General features: G+C 38.3%; 3 protein-coding genes across 3 annotated transcripts; 1 reads left to right on the top strand and 2 right to left on the bottom strand.

The window, feature by feature from the left end:
* Window positions 1-321: 321 nt before the first annotated feature.
* Window positions 322-2,037, top strand: Rack1 (Receptor of activated protein kinase C 1). The gene is made up of 3 exons (XM_068294921.1): window positions 322-519; window positions 627-838; window positions 1,273-2,037. Exons 1-3 carry the CDS (start codon window positions 411-413, stop codon window positions 1,906-1,908), a joined length of 957 nt encoding a protein of 318 aa, XP_068151022.1. The 5' UTR covers window positions 322-410; the 3' UTR covers window positions 1,909-2,037.
* Window positions 2,038-2,501: 464 nt separating this feature from the next.
* LOC137580799 (protein phosphatase 1L) lies at window positions 2,502-6,723 on the bottom strand. The gene is made up of 6 exons (XM_068294920.1): window positions 6,605-6,723; window positions 4,606-5,178; window positions 3,953-4,541; window positions 3,498-3,761; window positions 3,381-3,433; window positions 2,502-3,313 (listed from the first exon to the last, which is right to left on the bottom strand). The coding sequence occupies exons 2-6, from the start codon at window positions 4,980-4,982 to the stop codon at window positions 2,974-2,976; spliced, it is 1,623 nt and encodes a 540-aa protein (XP_068151021.1). The 5' UTR covers window positions 4,983-5,178; window positions 6,605-6,723; the 3' UTR covers window positions 2,502-2,973.
* A 665-nt stretch (window positions 6,724-7,388) lies between these two features.
* On the bottom strand, window positions 7,389-17,830 carry LanB1 (laminin subunit beta-1). The gene is made up of 4 exons (XM_068294919.1): window positions 17,443-17,830; window positions 13,854-13,956; window positions 8,198-13,790; window positions 7,389-8,019 (listed from the first exon to the last, which is right to left on the bottom strand). Exon 3 carries the CDS (start codon window positions 13,606-13,608, stop codon window positions 8,206-8,208), a length of 5,403 nt encoding a protein of 1,800 aa, XP_068151020.1. The 5' UTR covers window positions 13,609-13,790; window positions 13,854-13,956; window positions 17,443-17,830; the 3' UTR covers window positions 7,389-8,019; window positions 8,198-8,205.
* Between the last annotated feature and the right edge of the window lie 1,111 nt (window positions 17,831-18,941).

Genomic DNA, 18,941 nt, shown 5'->3' with positions numbered 1-18,941 from the left:
CGTCCTTGATTTCAAAGATATATTTTACAGTGGCAGTTATCGCCTTGACAAAAGCAGATTATTAATAAATCGATTTTAAGTCCTGGGATAATGGAAAGTTTTGTAATAAAACTTTCATAACACACGGTGTAGTTATCCAAAGCGTCGACTTTCGCTTTAATATTTGCTCGCCTTACCACCAAAATAATATGCTTAATAAAGCACTCTAATAATAAAATACTAAATAACAAACCATGCCGTAAAAATGATTATTGGGTTATACCGGTTTAGGTGAAAAAGAATGTTATCGATGTAGTTTCTAGCAACCCTGGCCGGAAACTGCCTTCTTTTTCTGCCAGCCTGCAGCGCATTCGGACGTGTTCCCTTTGTGCTCCGTTGCATATAAATAATAAATTTATAATTTATTAACCATGTCTGAGACATTGCAATTACGTGGAACCCTAATTGGCCACAATGGCTGGGTCACCCAAATCGCTACCAATCCCAAGGATCCCGATACCATTATCTCGGCATCTCGTGGTAAGTTGTGAGCTGGCAAAGAAAAAAATACTTTTCTAATCCTCTTTAAACTAAAGCATCACAAGAGAAAAATGATTAATATCGCATATTTTACTAACTTTTGACAGACAAGACCCTGATTGTGTGGAAATTGACCCGCGATGAGGACACCAACTACGGTTATCCCCAGAAGCGTCTGTATGGACACTCTCACTTCATCAGCGATGTTGTTCTCTCATCCGATGGCAACTATGCTCTGTCTGGCTCCTGGGATCAGACTCTGCGTTTGTGGGATTTGGCTGCCGGCAAGACCACTCGCCGCTTCGAGGGACACACCAAGGTGGGATAAGTTTTCAAGTGATATTTAGTCCAGGGACTAAGTTTGCTTTTATCGTATACATATTTGATGTTTATAAGTGGTATTTCAAATGGGACCAAAAGTAAGGTTAGGAGTTAGTAGTTAAATTTGGGTCTCAAATACCATTTATACATCAAAGAAAAAATAATTGCGCCTATGCGAGGCAGAATTTCTGGTTGACATCTGTAATTGGAACCGATTCACCGCCCCCAAAGATGTTCTCTCGTAAGTAGGCAAGAAAATAATCTTATTTACAATTAAGATGTACGAATAAGAATCAAGAACGGAAATTTACAAAAATATTAGCCAACTTGGCTAAGCTCGGTACTATAATACCGCATAATTCTATGTAAAAAGAACATTTACAATTGTGCTATTTCTTTCACTAATCGCATTTCTTTTCTAAATTTTTGTAGGATGTTCTGTCGGTTGCCTTCTCGGCCGATAACCGTCAGATTGTCTCCGGTTCTCGGGACAAGACCATCAAGTTGTGGAACACTTTGGCTGAATGCAAGTTCACCATTCAAGAGGATGGCCACACCGATTGGGTGTCATGTGTGCGTTTCTCGCCAAATCACTCCAATCCCATCATTGTCTCCTGCGGCTGGGATCGCACCGTCAAGGTCTGGAACTTGGCCAACTGCAAGTTGAAGAACAACCACCACGGCCACAATGGCTACTTGAACACTGTGACCGTCTCCCCTGACGGTTCCCTGTGCACATCCGGTGGCAAGGACTCCAAGGCTTTGTTGTGGGATCTGAATGACGGCAAGAACTTGTACACTCTGGAGCACAACGACATCATCAATGCTCTGTGCTTCTCGCCCAACCGTTACTGGCTGTGCGTTGCCTATGGTCCATCCATCAAGATCTGGGACTTGGCATGCAAGAAGACCGTTGAGGAATTGCGCCCCGAGGTTGTTTCACCCACCTCGAAGGCCGACCAGCCACAGTGCTTGTCCCTTGCCTGGTCCACTGATGGCCAGACCCTGTTCGCCGGCTACTCTGACAACACCATCCGTGTGTGGCAAGTGTCTGTATCAGCTCACTAAAGCATTGACTACTATAAATATATTTCTACAAGGATTTACCTTTTTTGGATCGCGCGAAATTGATTTGTTTTAAGTTGAAACAAAATGGGAGAAAATAAATTATAAGCGAGAGCCCTCACAAAAAATATATACCTTTGTCTTTGAATATTGTCAGTATCAATCGAAAACCGCAAACAAATCTTTATAAAATATTGTGTATATTGACATTGGAATTTCGAATCCATTTCCAGCAATATTTAATATGCCCTAATGAAAATGAATGATTCAATTTATTTATTCCAAATTTAATACATACACATATGTACCTATGCATTATACTTCAGGTTAGTGGTGCAAAATTTTCAAAAACGATTTGTGTTGCTAGACAACGAAAGTTTGGAGAAAAGCAGGACTAAAGTATGGAACATATTCGGAATGCATTTCCATTACCATTACCAGGGTTGTACTTTGTTACTCAAAACATTGCTGTTAAATTCGTTAGAAGTTTAAAAAGAAAATTAACAGTTTTCTTAAACACTTACCAAAAATTCAAATATTTCTGATATTTACTGGTTTTTTTTACCTTCATTTAAATGAAATAATTTACAGATGAATTAATAGAATTTTTGTAAATTTATTAATTATTTATTTTTTTATAAACACGTTTCATAATTTATAAAATAGATTTGTTCTTGCAAAATACAACAAATAATTTAAATAAATATGGTTTTTTTTTTTTTGTTTCTTGTGGTTCTTGGATGGATGAAGGATAAGATTGATAAATGGTAATGTGCATCAACAAAAGAATGATGGAATGAGTAACTAAACAACAGATATAAAAAATACAACAAATGAAGATGAAGATCCTAAACGAAAAGAATCTATAAATTCGTGTGATGTGTGCTTTTTTTCGAGTGGAGGATTGGCGATTGAAAAATAAATAACAATTAATTAAAAAAACACTTAACTAGAATTGATTTACGGGCACTTTTTGTTCTGATAGTTTTTTCGAGTTTGTGTTTTTTTTTTTTTTGCTCAGTTTAAAGGATAGTAGTAAAGAGGCACTCTAGGGTTGATAGTAGCTGCTTATTTGGTTTTGATCGAGTTGGAGCGTTTGACGGCAGAAGAGGAGGCGGCGGAGTCAGCAGCAGCTGCCGGAGCATTTGCTAATGATGAGGATTTGGCAAGAGCTGGTGCTTCACTCTTTTTGCTGTTGGTGTTGCTATTGCCAATTCTATAAACATCGTCTTTAAATATTATAACCAATACGGTTATATTGTCCACAGATCCACGCTTATACGATTCCATGGCCAAAGATTTGGCTCCATAGTCGGAATCTTTTAGATGTTCCTGTACAAATGTGCAGGCTTCCTCATTGCTAAATGTATCCCAAAGCCCATCGGAGGCAAGTATAAGAAAATGAGGTCTAAAACAAAAAAATTATTGTATTTAGTTATGATTTTAAAAGGGAATTCGCCTTCATTTGAACTCACTTGTGATCATTTAGCTCAAAAGTCAATATATCCGGTGTGGCTATGACTAGATTCTGTTAATTTCAAATCATAAAAATATTAACTTCAACTTTAAGGGTTTCTCTTTTGAGTACTTACCTTATCTTTTAACGGATAATCGCCCAAGGCACGTGATGTGGCCAATACACCAGCCACACGCCAAACTCCACGAAAGGCTATAAAACCGCCAGCATCATGAATCCGTTTACGTTCACGCACCTGTTGCGGTTTATGATCAAAGGACAATGGTATTGCTATGCCACGTGAATCATACATTACGCCACGAGAATCACCCACATTTGCCACAATTAGCTTAGAGCCTTGTACAATGGCTATGAGTGCGGTGGTCCCGGCTATATTTGTCTAGAAATGATTTTAAAAATTAATCTTTAATATGGAAAACTAAATTTTGTTTAGCCTTGGTGACATTGTGGCTTTTAAAGTTGGTACTTTGAAATAATGTATAACATTTTGTAACCTTTTGCCGAAAACATGAACAGATTTTAGTTATAAACAATTGGAAAACAAGGGGGTCCTTAACTTTTAGTACTTACCGCCCTTTTCGCCTGTTCCACTAGCTTATAGTCAGCTGACAAAATCTCATCGGTAATTAGTTTACCAAAATTGATACGCCCGTTTTCAATGTAACATTTCGCTTCTAAATTCGGCGGTGCATTATCTCCACCGTTTTGTCCATTAATATTATTATTATTTTGATTAAAAAACGAATCCTTGGCAGCATTATTGCTACCGCTAGCTCGCATCGCTGTATTCAGTTGGGCCGTATAGATATCAGCTATAGATGCTTCTGTTGTCTTAGCATTCGGTTTCAGGGCACTACAATCGGCCGTAGTGCTATGTGCCTTGCGTAAACTATCTCTTCGTGAGACAAGAGGCTCCGTATTTTCTTTGTTATCCTTGCGACTCTGTTTGCGTGCCAAGTAGGGGCTCTTTTCATAATTATTGAAACCGGCACCAGAATCACCAGATTTCAATAGTTTCGATGACTCAATAATTTTGTTATATATATTCTTAACCAAAATATCTTTGGCAAAATCGGCAGCAAATTCACCGCCATGACCATCGAATACAGCAAAAAACGATATGCCCGTCGAATTGTTAATATTCTCCTCGATAATGTATCTGGCAACAACAATAAAAATTTGTTTATTTATGTTTGCATTAAATTTGCTTTGGATTTACTCACCTATCTTCCATACGAGGTCGTCGTCCTAGCACCGCGAATGCTGAACTCTGTTGATGGACTTCCTCCCAGCTCTGATGATCACCAGCACTGGCTGACATCTCCATCATTCTGGTGGCCTTCTTGTGACCCAAAGTGGCTTGAATACGACCCAATATGCTGCGGCTCCATACATCAACCGCTTGCAAATAAATCAACAAGACGAACAGTATAAGGCCGCAGAATAAAACCTCTGGCCTCAATACATAGAGTCGACATAATTTCCATATATAGGCCAGCGGGGAATTAATGGACGAGAAGCCCACAGCAAACTTTGATAGGATTTTCATATGTGAAACGTAAGTTTGATAGAAAACTTTATCTTCCAGTTCATCATCCATGGATAAGGTTTTAATTTTTTCTCTAGCTTGCTTCGACGAGCGTTTCTTTTTTTAATTTTCACTTGTATGTTTTGTTTTTCGATATATATTAATAAAAAATATATATGTATTTATTTATTTCTATTCGATTTGCATGCGATATGTGTGTTATATATATGAGAGTGTGGAGTCAACTTATGGATTGGTCAAAGTTTGTCTGTTTTTGAAGAAACAAAAATTTATATAAGAAATTTGGTAATTAAGAGTTTTTTTCTCGTTTTCTTAAGGGGTTGTTTGAATACTTGTAGTACGTGGGTGCGAAGTTTCTGGTATCAATTTACAATTTAAAATTTAGGTTGGTTTTTCAGTCGTGAAGATAATATTACTCAAAAATTTTGGTCAACAAATGCTTGGCAAGCTGTACATATGTATGTATAAATTTTTTAAACTCAGATAAAACTCAAATATTGTTTAACATCTGCTGGAAAATCATCAAATTGGAATGTCTTTATTATAAACTTTCAGGTTTAGAGTCACCAAATAACATTTCCAAACAGTGTACCTATTTTTCTATACACTATTTAATAAATGCTTTTGTAGAGTTGTTTATTCAAAAAGAATTCAAAAATGAAATGTTATGGGAATCGGTCTTTAACAGGAAATTGTATTTCTAAGTTCGTATTTAATGTAATAAAATTTTTATCAAGTAAAGCCCTAGCCCTTGTTGGTCTATTTACTTATTATTAACCGACAACAATCTAAAAATATTTCTATTATTTATAGAATTTTCGCTATACCTAAAATAAATATTTAGAAATACATACATATCTATAAAAAAAAGAACGAAAGTATTTTTTAACAACTAATTTGATGGCAATAAAACAATTCAAAAATCATAACGCACGTGACTTTTTGATTAGAAATCTCAATTCGCATATATACAGATACATGTATATACATACATATGTACATATGTATGTATATCTAGTCACTACAATATCTGAAAATAGCTCAATTTTTAAATCAAAGAGATTTTCTTTTATGATGGATGGCGGCCTATATAAAATACATTATATTAATTTTATGGACATTTCTGAATTGACTTTTATGTTTGAACAGCGCGAAATGGATTTGTGCATTCAACCCAAATACCAAAAATTTTTAAAATCGCAATCATCATCAGAGAACCAGAACAATTATATGGAACACTTGACGCTGCACGTCACTTTCATTTGCTGCGGGCAGAGGCCGCGTCGTCGTCGGCGGTGGCCTCTGTGTTCAATTTAATTATTTTGCGTTGTCCCTTTTTATTGGTGTTGTTATTGTTGTCGTTGCTGCTGCCTTTCTTTAGTATTTTATTTAATATATTTTCAGATATTCTTATTTTAGCTCTATTCTTTCTTGCATAAAATCAGAACAACATCCGCACTTGCGTGTATGTGTGCGGACTATGCATATATGTATTTAAATATATGTACATATATTTATGTACGTGTTTGTGTGTGTTTGAGCACATCGCACATCTGTCATATGTTTATATGTATTTTTTGCATGTCGCAATAAATATGTCCCCACGCATCGCACCACACCGCACTGCACCGTAAACAAAAAAACCGTAAGAAATTAATATAAGGTTAATATACGTTTTAAGTCTCTCGCCTTTCGTTTATGATCTGAAATAATTTAAAAAAAAATATACTTTTAGCTAGAGCTGCAAGTCCACCGATTGCTTGTGATAAGTCGATATTTTTCATGGCTCTTTTCGAGCGGAACCATCATCGGTGGTCTCCCATCTCTAGACAAGAATTTTTCCCTACAACCCGGTATTTTGATGCTGCTTGGAAGAAAATTAAATTAATGGAAGTTACTTTAAATTTTCATTCACAGAGAATTGAGCATCTTTAAAGTACTGTTATGTATTTGGAAACAGATCTTCGAAATTTGCATACAAATTAATATATTCGGTAATAAATCCGTTTTGAAAATGTCTTTTTTTACTCCGCGGGAATCAACTACAAATTCTGAGTCTTTACTTTAAGAAAAAATATTTTGTTCAAAAAAAGCCGTTACTAAAAAAATAATGTTTACTGCTAAAACTCCTATTTATTATTATTTTATTTTTTTTAGTTGATGATTTTTTTCAAAATCGAATGTTCGACTGGTTTTATGTAAGGGTAATTGAAAAACAGTTTACAAAATATGTATATTTTTCTTTATAATATATAGCAATATCAACATACATATTACCTTGACCTTACTTATTTGATGTGGACTTCTGGTATTCAACAATTGGTTTTTAATTTTCTAAATACTTACCAGCGGAGCCTTTTTGGATTACGTTTATTATAACTTTTGTCCGTGTTATTATACATTTGTATAATTTGTTGACACTTAATTTTACACTTATAATGTTTGTGTATATGTATATTATATTATAAAAACGGGAAAACAAACAAATTTATTAAGTGAAAATAATAACAAAATTTGTTGTTGCTGCCTCTGCTGCTGATACATGCGATGAGTGCAGAAGAATGAGAACAAAAAAGAAATGACAAAACCGCCAAGCATTATTTATAATATGTATGTATAAAATTAAATATATTATATAAAATGCATAAATCCCCACATACATAAATTTGTACGTAGAAAAGGGTTCACTCTCACCATAGTTTTTCTCTCTCTCTCTTTCTCTCTCTATTTTCTTCGCATTTAGACTCATCAAAAGTTTAAACATTTAAGTATTTTATTTAATTACATTTATTGTATTGTAGTTTTTGTTGTAGGTATAGTAGTGAGTGTGTATAGGATAAAAAAGTGTTCTTAAAAAATGGCATGATTTTGTTGAAATTGTTTTTTTTTTTTTTTTAAATTAACATTGCAGTGTTTGTTGTCTTAGAGTAGAAAAAACGTAACTTAACATGATTTTAAATAATAACTTTTTGCTTTGCCTGATGGTATTTTTTATTTGTTTTCTTGTTCTTGTTGTTTATTATTGCAATTTCTATATGCTTTCTTTTCCATTTTGTTCATGAATATGGCAATTTTGAATCGATGCACTCTGAAAAAAAAAAAAGGGAAAAGGAAAGTATTAAAAACACTGTTAAGTCATTTTATGTTCCGCAATTCACAGAAAGAGGAGCCGATCAAGTGCCGAAGTGATCTCTTCGAGAGATCATCAGTTGGGCAATAACTAGGCGATTTTCGCTCTATCATAGCTCTACGATATCGTTACTTACTTATTCGTTTACAGTGTGCACACTTTATAGCGTTCGGCATCTTCTTGAATGCGTCGCAGATACTGTGTCACTTCATCCGTAAGCGGCTGAATGTTCTCCTGCAATTTGGCCAACTTTAGATTCCTCTCCTCATAGGTATCCTGTAGTTGATTCAGCTCCTTCCACTTTTCATTGGTATCGACGGTTAATTTGGAAGCTCGTTGCAGCAGCAACTTGGCCCGTTCACGTGCCTTCTCTGAGCGTATGGCCCGATCGGATAGTGTCTGATTGGTGGCACTTGTCGATGATTGAAGATTATTTGCTTCGCCGTGGGCTCGTAGTGCTTCGGCTTTGACACGATTTGCCTCTTTGGTTATCTCCTTGGCATCCAGCTCGTTCTTGAGTATATTCTTTTGCAAACGTTGCACTTTTTTGGCCAGATCATCGACCTGTTTGGCTGTGACATTAGCAGGCGATTCAGCAGCTGTGGTCTCTTCATCAATTTTCTCCAGATCCTTGGCAGCCAATTCAATGTTACTATTGGCCTGTTGAATGGCCTCCTGGGCTTTGGACTGCGATTCATCGGCGGCGGATAGATTCTCCACCACAGAGTTTGCTGTCTCTAGAATTTTATTGGCTGTCTCCTTGGTCTGATTGGCTATGGTATGGAGTTCGTTGACACGATCAAGATCGGGTCGGGTTCTATAGATGATGGACTCAACATTCTTGAGAGAGGCAACAGCATCGTTAATTTTAACGCCCAGGGATTCGATTTCCTTGGGATCAAGTGTTAGGTCGAGGGCCAAAGTGTCCTGGGCCAATTGTTTGCTCTCCGCTGGTGATGCGGTTGTATTCTCCTGGAAATCTCTCACAGCATTAATGAGTTTGGCGGCTGTCTTGATATTTGCATCGGTTTGATTCAAATAACGTTCGGCTAGTTCAAAACCTTGTTTGGCCTTCTCGTAAGCCTGAGAGGCATTCAATTTGGCCTGAGTGAGGGCTCGTATGGTCTGATCAGCTTGATCCTTCTTCTTGACAATAGCCTCCTCGGTATCCTTGGCCACTTTCAGAGCCTCTTCGGAGTGGGCGCGTGCACCATGCTCACAAGAGAGAAAGCCGCCACATTTGCCGCATCCGGCGCCGCCGCAAAGGTTGTCGCATGGATCGCCCGGTTTGCCACATACCTGATTGTTAAGCTCTGGAATTTGTGAGGTCAGAGAACTCAACTCATTTCTATACTCGGCTATGGTTTGATCATTTGCAGCTATGGCATCGGTTTCACCCTTAATTTTGTTCGACAGAGTCTCAACACGCTTGCAATTACGATCAGTGTTGGAGGCCAACTCCCTTGCTTCGTCCTTGAGAGCTGAAAGATTATTAACACGCTCGTAAGCATGTCGGGTGAGATTCAGGGCTCCCTCAATGTTGGACTCCTGCAGCTCAATGCCATTCTCCTTCAGTTCCTTGGAGAGCTCTTGCACTTGACGTGAATGATTCTGAAGACCTTCCAGCTCCACGGCGGATAAACTCAATGAATTGTAAATTTCATCAAGATCATTCTCCGTCTCACTCAGACGCTGATGTGATGCAATCAATTGTTGTTTCAGTGCATTGGCCTCGCCATCCAAACGATCGATATCCACCAGACTGACGGTGGTATTTTGTAATAAGGTCTTTATGTGCTGCAACTTCTTATCCAGTTCACTGAACTCTGCGGTGTAGGCACCAGTGGCTCCCACCTGTTTGATCTCTCGGGCACGCTGTATGGTCGCCTGTGTGGCCTCTTCCAGGGCATTCAGAATCAGATCCCAGTTGTTGAAACATTCGCCACAAGGAGCACAGTGTGGGAATTGACCCAAATAGCCGCGGGCACACTCATTGCACTTGTAACCGCCGATACCTTCATGGCACAGGCATTTTCCTGTCTCACGATCGCACTGATAGTCGGCTGAGCCAAACGGATCGCATTCACAGGGCTGACACTTCTCATTGGGATTGCCCCAATAGTGAGCCTGACACTGGTTACACGCCCGTCCGCCAAATCCTTGCTTGCATTCACATTGTCCCGTGTAGGGATTACATTGCTCCTGGACCGCACCAATGGGATCACAGTTGCACAATTCGCAACCCTCACCCGAGGCAATCTTCCAATGATTCACTTCGCACTGATCACATCTCAATCCCCGGACGTTGGGTAGGCATGGACATTGCCCTGTGTGACGATCACAATGGGCCAAAGTATTATTGGTGCCCAGGAAATCGCATTCACATTGCTGGCAATTCTGCTGCAAGGCATCACCAAAGTAACCATCCTGGCACAGCTCGCAATGATCGCCAGTCGTCTGGTATAAACATTTGAGACACGCTCCCGTCTGTCGGTCACAGTTGCCGGTATCATAGGGATCGATATTATTGCCGCAATCACACTTGGAGCAACTGCCTCCATTCTCTGGTTGGCCGTAGAAATTATCCGCACAGATCTCACACCGTGAACCGGCGTAGCCTTCCTGACAATGGCAGAGCATGTTATTGTCACGCGTATCCAGGGAACAGCCATCAGCATGAGCCAAGCCACTTGCCACGGTGTCAGGGCAACGGCAGGGACGACAACCAATCACACTACCCAGCAAGGGATCACCGTAATAGCCATCCAGACACGTGTCGCAAGCATATCCTGCTGTTGAATCCTGGCATTGAATACATTGACCCGTCACCGGATCACACTGGGCCGCATGACCATTACACTCGCAGACCTGACAATTGGGGAAGTTCCAATACCCAGGCTGGCACTGGTTGCACTCCCGGCCATAGGTGTTCGGATGACAGGCACACTGTCCAGTAAGTAGATCACAATTGTTGTCCTTTGAGCCAATGGAATTACAATCGCAAGCCTTGCAACCCTCGGGACCGAAACCATATGTGCCCGGGGCACACTGATCGCACTGACGACCCACGACGTGGGGTTTACATTGACAGATGCCACCATTGGACTCGCAATTTTTGCTCAACGATCCCGTTGGATTACAGCTGCACATGCGGGCGCCATCGTAGATATATTTGCTCACCGAATTCTCCAGACTCTTGCACTTGGGGCTTGCGAACCCGGCATAACGCATATCATATAGAGATTGATTGCAATTGTTATTGATATAGTCACGTAGACGCAGATCGGCAATAGGCGAGCCACTGAATATTGGGGTCACCTCTATCCGTGGTATCAAAGTCAATGAATCGACCAAAATTGTGGCCGCCGGATTATCCTCATTGTGTACACGACGCTCGAAGAAGATTTTAAACTTATAGATCTTGCCAGTCTCCAGGCAAACATCGTGTAGGGCCACCACTTGACGATCGCGATCGGGTAGACTGAATGGGATTTTCGTTTCGGTGCCATAAGCCGCCACCAGACCAGCACATTCGCCTTCTGGGTCAATTTCGTCGGGACGTACAAGGGTTATGTATGCATCATCCCAATCACCACGAGCTGTTGGCTGATAACGTACCACAACATCATAGGGCATACTTCTTGGTATATCATCGACAACAATAGTCAATTCGGTGTTCTCTGGCAAACGTTTCATGCCCGTGCCCGTGAACTCTGGTGGACGTGTGTCATCCGGGTTGGGAGCTTGAGCTACACTGCTGCAATTGCCATTGTTGCCATATGTGATGCAAATATCAGAGACCTCCGCCTCATGAACAACACTCAGATCAGGTATGAAATAGTTCTGCAGTGGCAACGAACAATTTAGACCCGTCATATGTGGACGGCAGCGACATTGTCCAGTGATGACATCACAATAATTATCATACGAACCGCCAGCATCACAATTGCACATGGTGCAACCATCTTCCGATTCGGACAATCCATAGGTTTCCGGTTGACATTGATTACAATCCTTGCCGGTGACCAAACGCTTGCACGTGCATTCACCATTATACATATTACAGCCAGAGTTATCAATAGTTCCCAGTATATTGCAGGTGCAGGATTCACAACCTTCTGGATTATCGGTCTGGAGATTCCAAAAGCCATCTTTGCAGACATCACAGCGACGTCCCTTCACATTGGGCTTACAGTGACAGGCTCCAGCAATGGCTCCATTCTCGGGATCGTTTACCGAGTCACAGATGCCATCATCCAGGGCTCCATTGGGATCACAATCGCATGGCTTGCATACATACGGGGAGCGCAGATCTTCCACTGGATCGCGATAGAAGAAGGGCATGCATTCCTCGCAATGTTGACCCTGCGTATTATGCATACAATTGTCGCAGACTCCGCCCGATACATGTCCCGATGCGGTGAATACAGCCTCATCAAAGTGACAACTAACCGCATGATCATTACACTCGCATTTCTTGCAAGCATTTGTTTGTTTACCAAAGGCAGGCTTCCACGGCAGATCATTGAAGAAATCCTCACAGGACTCACAGTTCAAACCCTTCGTATTGTGTGTACACTCGCAACGTCCATGCACCATATCGAAATCATTGGTGATAGCATCATCCAGGGGTAAACATTGTGAGGCATGGCCATAACATGAACAGGAACCACGTACAACCATATTGGAGATGCCATAGTAATATTTTTCCTCATTCTCGAGACGATTGTCCAGCAGATTGTCACCCAATTTATGCAGTTTAGTCATCTGAATTCTCAAATTTGTCATTTTCAATTGATTTTGCACATGATCAGCATAGGGATTCGTCACATTGATATTGGGCGGCAGGACACGGAATATCACCTCACCATTTCGCGATGGCTCGACATTCGAATACCGCGAAGTGCATACAACATCCGTGATATTGTGCAATGCCGTCGGTACTCCCGGAAACGAGTCCTCACAATCATAGGCAAAATAACGGTACACATGCCAAGTGGCTCCAAAATCAAAAGATCTCTCTATATACATGGCAGCGGGTCGAAATGTTGTAAATGTGATGATCAAATGGGTAAAATGAAATTCTGCTTCCAAATCCAATTGAATGGTTGCATTCTCTTTACCATTCTCAGATTGCCACCAGGTTGGAATATTTGTTCCCGGCTTGGTTTTATATATAATCTGACCAATACGATGATTCTTATACGGATCATTGCGGGTCTCTTCGCGGGTATCGCAAAGGAAACATTTCTTATCCTGTAAATGTGACAAGATACAGAATCTCTCCGGTGAATAGAGACCACAGGTGGAACTGGCTGTCAAGCGATTCTCACGACCAATTAGTAAATTACCCGTTGCCGGATAACATGAGGAACGTTCACATGGATGTGTCTTGACATATTGACGGGGCGGATTACGCGGACGATCGTGTCGGCCATGCTGGGGTGGTAATCTTTGTGCCTCCAGTTGGCTACTCAGCACGGCGACGACGAGCACAAAGAAAATGGCGATAAGGCCACTGCGTTGAGACCGCAGCAGCTCCAACATTGCTCCGGTTCTCTGGGATGTCGTTTGTTGTTGTTGGGGTCGTGTTCCACTAGGGACTTCCGGTTGTGTTTTTTTTTTTTTTTTTTTTTCACTGTGTAATCAGCGCAAATGTTTCGTTTTCGTTTTCTCTTTCTCTTGCTCTCGTTTGATTTCCTTTCCACGTGATGGGGTTCAATTAGCTACTATAAATAGATTGAAATAATTAGTTTTTGATTTTCAATCAATAAAGTTTTCATTCAACTTACTCTTTCTCGTCTCGTCTCCTTTCCTTTCTCTCTCACTCTCTTGTTTAGTTTATCCTTTCATAGTTAGTGCTCTTTGCTTTACACACACACCTCACACACAAACCTAAAAAGAATAAATATTCAACATTTGGGTTATTAATGTCATCTCATCTTATTCTTCTTAAAGACGTCTCCTTATCAGCATTTTGCTCTAATTTTAAATTTTTTTAAACATTTCTGAACTCGTGGTTCCAGCATCCGTACCCAATGAATCTTACGCACCAACTAAAGTGTAGCCCAGATGAATGGATTTCAGTGGCTCTGGGGCCAAACTAAAGCGATAAATATTATGTATATATGTACATATGTACATATATAAGAGACTATGTGTATGTCTAGAGAGTTTAATCCGTTGTTGCCTGGTGCGTTTATCAGCTCAGATTCATATATGGTTTACATATACATATTTATGTTCCTATGCTCCTATTGGAGTCGTAAGTCTATAGTGTAACTTCAAGTCTTGTCTTGGATTAACTAAAGATTCTATTCCGTTCTTTAGGATTCGCACAAGAAATATAATCATTTTGCTAAAAATTCGTCTTCTATTGAAACAATGAAACAATTTTAATTTATTTTTGATAACTTTTGAAATTTCTTTATTTTACTCTGGCAAAAGTCTCTCTTGCGTTTTCTGGGCCTTCGTTATCAGAAAGAGCGCAACGAAACGAAACTATGCTGCTAACACAGTGGGAGATAAGCACAAGTCAAGTCTTGCCACTAGGGTCTCAGATGTGGCACATAGATAGCTACATATGTAAAAAAAAAAGACTCTAAATAAAAAAAAAACTATACATATATTTCGTAATTTCAACTTGCCCTGATAAGAGTTCATTCACAGACTACTTTTATATTTTGGTATACACTTAGACAAATCATTATCAATGTGATCTGTGAGCAATAAGAAAGAGTTAAGAATCTTAAGAAAAAGGTGACAAATTTATGAAACTTTTTAAGAATTTCAAAGAATAAAACTAGAGGAACATTTTGAAATAGATTTGAGCTTCTTAGCAAAGTAAAGGAATTCAACTACAACAAACTTCTTAAAGACATCCTTGAGAAAAACAAATGACATACACCTTATTAAACGTTACTACTAAGATCAAACTACAAACAGAGTTATACCAAAGCCGACTATAAGCTTAATTTTCGAAATGCTGTGTTTTGAAATGCATTTTCTAGAACTAAGTGCATTGGCAGACCCTGATTTAGAGGCAACCTCCACAAGAGAGGAGCTCTACAGTTCCCTACAATCGGTTCACCATTCTTAAAAAAGAAAAGAAAACATTTATGAGCTGGATCATCTCTAAAATTAATGAATTTTCAGATGTTACTTTCAGAACTGCATTATCTTCTCGACTTACCCCTTCTGGGTAATTAGGTCACCGTAATAAAGCATCTTTGGATCGTCATCAGGTAGTCCTCAAGATTGTAAAAGACAGTTAAAGGACTAAGTAAGGGTTAGTCCTTGGACTATTTATTTTACATTACATTCAAAACAATGATAGCTTCTTGTTAGCTTCATTAGACAAAGATACTTTTGATGTGGTCACTATTTTTTTTCGACGAGTGTACAGGGAGAACATTTGGCGGTTTTTTGTTCTTTAATTGCTGGCGACTCTTTTGTTAATTTCAGTGCACAGTGAAACAGGCAAATAAACAAATAAGCAAGAAACTAAACAAAAAGTAAATTTAACCAACACAAACAAGTACACACAAACACAAAGATACGGATACATACAAAAAAAAAAAAACTTCGTTCTGAATGTTTAGCCATAGAGTTCATAAAAAAAGAAAAAATTGCTCATACACTACAATTGGCTCGCGATGTGATGTTCATCATGATGTTAATGATCATAATGAAGAATTTTTATTTTGCCTTCTTCTGTTTATATTTTCAATTTCATCAAGGCACAGGCAAACACATGAATACGTATGTGTGTGTGTGTGTGTGTAGCTCAGTCTGGAGCACACATGTTGTGGAAGTTTTAGCATCTAAAAATTCGTATGAGATCACTGTGCAATGTTCAACCAATTTTAGACTTGAACTATTTAAATCCTTGCTTATATCATCATCATCATGCACATCTGCAACTGAAGGCAACAATGACAACAGCAAAAGAAATAACTGTGCAAAAAAAAAAACTCGTCTCACAATTTTTAATTAGAAACCTCGTGGGTTGAGACACTAAAATGCGCTTAGCTATGCAGTTTATTAGTGCACTCACTACACACACACACACATACACCCTTGCTTTTATTCCCTGCCTTGTCATACAAATGTGCAGCATGTGCTCGTCTCGTATGGCATCATGTTTCACTCATAACCTTAAGAAATATTTAGAACCCCTCCCGCACATTTCATTTTTCATTTTAGTAACATTTAAGGCAATTGGAAACACCATATGATTGAAAAAATAAAAGGAATCAATTTATAAAAATTTTGAACTTCTATGGAAATATACATATGTTATATGTACATACATATGTATGTATGTATGAAGTATATGAACTATAAAATCTATAAACTCGCTGGAAAAGATCATATTTAATGACTTCCAAAGAAATCAATTAACTCCAAAACCCTTTCGAACCTGAAACCAACTGTCTGTCTCCAATACAAATCCATTCTACTCCTTTATAATGGCACAAACCTCTATAATACACATATTAAATGATATTTATGTTTGTATTAGTTTCATGAGAAACTTTATTAAATTTTTAACATTCTTCCTCAATTTATTAAGCGGCACTTGAACTAGAGATCTCCAAATTCAGATATTACAAGTTTTTCTTGAATCTTTTGGACATTTCGGAACACTTTGAAGACATTGTAGACATAGTAAAATTTAAATAAATTGCTGAGCCGCGATTTCCACAATTTGTTTTTAAGACCTTGACTTTTTTACATTAGAACCGACTGTTTAGACCAATTATTTAGATGTCGATCGGTCAGAAATGTTACTCTTAAGGACCTTATAGTATATAAGAAATGGCGTTCAAGGATCAAGTAATTTAACCCTTGATGGATGTTGTTAAAAAGTATCCTGGAGTATTAAATCAAAAAACATTTTTCAAATTTGTTCAGACCTGTTAATATGCAGAGACCCGTTTTTAAAGATAAAACTATATAATGTTTATTTATAATTTTCTTTGGGGTTAGGATACAATATTTTGAAATATGCCAAACATTTTGAAAATTATTACCACCTTGTTTAGAAAAGTCTAGGCCAAAGATCTGTCGGTTGGTTCCAAAAGATTTTCATGTCCAAACTTACCCTCTTCTTTGCCCTTTCAGTCGCAGGGTATTAAAAAAAAGATAAAAACAAAAATACAGCGGATGCGGATGCCTGAGCAGAAGCAAAGTGAAGTACAAGTACTGAGAAGTAGTCATAAGCAGTAATAACAAAAACAACAACACAAGCAGAGCAAAAGATAAATTTGTATTAAAACAAAACAAACACCATATCGTTTTCTTGGCTTCTCTGTTTATTTCCCCCTCAAATTTTGATTTTGAGAATAAAATTCCAATTTTGAAACACATTTTACTTACCAGATTGCTTGCAGCTCAGCGACTATTCCCTTTGTGAGTTATTCCAAAACAAAAAAAAAAAAAAAAAAACATTTTCTGTTATACATAAAAACAAGCAAACACTGCAGGTCTTCTTGGTCTTGGGTCTTGCTCGTGGTTGCAGCACGAAAACACTTTTCTACGTTTTTCCTTCTTTTTTTTCTTATATTTTTCTTTTTATAAACTTAAGAAAGGGAGTAGGAGTAGGCTCTCACAGGCACACACACGCACACACACATGCCATAAACTCCATGCACACACACTCACTCACACACATACGCGCGCAACAAGAAGATATTTTTCCCAAAAAGACAATCAGAAAATGTTGGAAAGAAAAATTCGTTTGAACCCGTCGTCCGTTGGCTAAAGATCTACACTGAGTACTAAAGAGTGAACGAAAAAATAAACTCTGAAGTTGAACAGCCGTTTTATACCCTCTAAAATAGGGTATACCCGATTTGGTTGACAGTTGATCCCCAGGATGCCCAGGATTGCCGTATGGCAATCAATTTGGCTGATATCATCTTCTCGACTTGACCAATAAAATGCTCAAGCTTTAAATAAACATAATTTAAAAACAGAATCAAAGTTTTTTATTTAAAAAATATATGAGAGCTAAACAACATCGAATGAATTCTTTTGGCCCACCTTGTACTTCTATTTCTCTAAATTCACCTGTATACAAAGTGTAGAAAGGTATGTTAAGGATATATTGTAGTAACATCAACAAGCGATTTCATCAAAGCCCAGACTTTATATAATAATGCTTGTTAACAAAGACCATATTGAAGTAAACCGTTTTTACAAGATATAACCAAGTCGACGCCTGGACTTCCTAGCTGGATTTTCTCTCGCCTACAATCTCTGCATCAAGTGAGAGAGCGAGCGATAGAGAAAAAGAGATTGTAAGTCTGCGAGAATGAGTTGATCACTTACTTAAAGAGAGAGAGAGAGAAAGAGGGAGAGAGAGAGGCCCGCTGATGATCTTGTACCTGGTGCAGTTGGTAGGCCTGATTTATATACCCTTACTGACAGGAACATTAATTTTGGTCAAACACATGCAACAGAATTATAGGGGGAATTCGTGCAATGAGTGAAATTAAATTGCATATAGCTATGTACGTACATATGTCCATCTGTTTGCAATTTTTGAAAAGCTCTGCAGCAATTAGAACAGGTTAATATTATGTAAATATTTTGAATTACAAACAATTTATTATAACACAGTTGATATATGTACATATGTAAATAAACTTTCAATTAACTCTTCAAGGGTATAGAAATTTCGTCATAGCTTTTTTTATGTGCCCAAATCGTTTGGTTTTATATTACTTATTTTTTAAACAAAAAAATCCATTGGAATTATGAGTACATTGCAACTTAAAGTCAAATAATAAAATTCCTTCGCTTTTAAATTCTTTAAACGAAGCAACAAGTTGAATTTTTACGTAGTTTTAACGTAACAACGTAAGCAATACATA

This window comes from Drosophila tropicalis, unplaced genomic scaffold (assembly GCF_018151085.1).
Source record: "Drosophila tropicalis isolate 14030-0801.00 unplaced genomic scaffold, ASM1815108v1 contig_845, whole genome shotgun sequence".
Taxonomy (NCBI): Eukaryota; Metazoa; Arthropoda; class Insecta; order Diptera; family Drosophilidae; genus Drosophila; species Drosophila tropicalis.
Note: the sequence above shows the minus strand (reverse complement) of the source record. Positions and strands in the feature narration are given on the sequence as shown.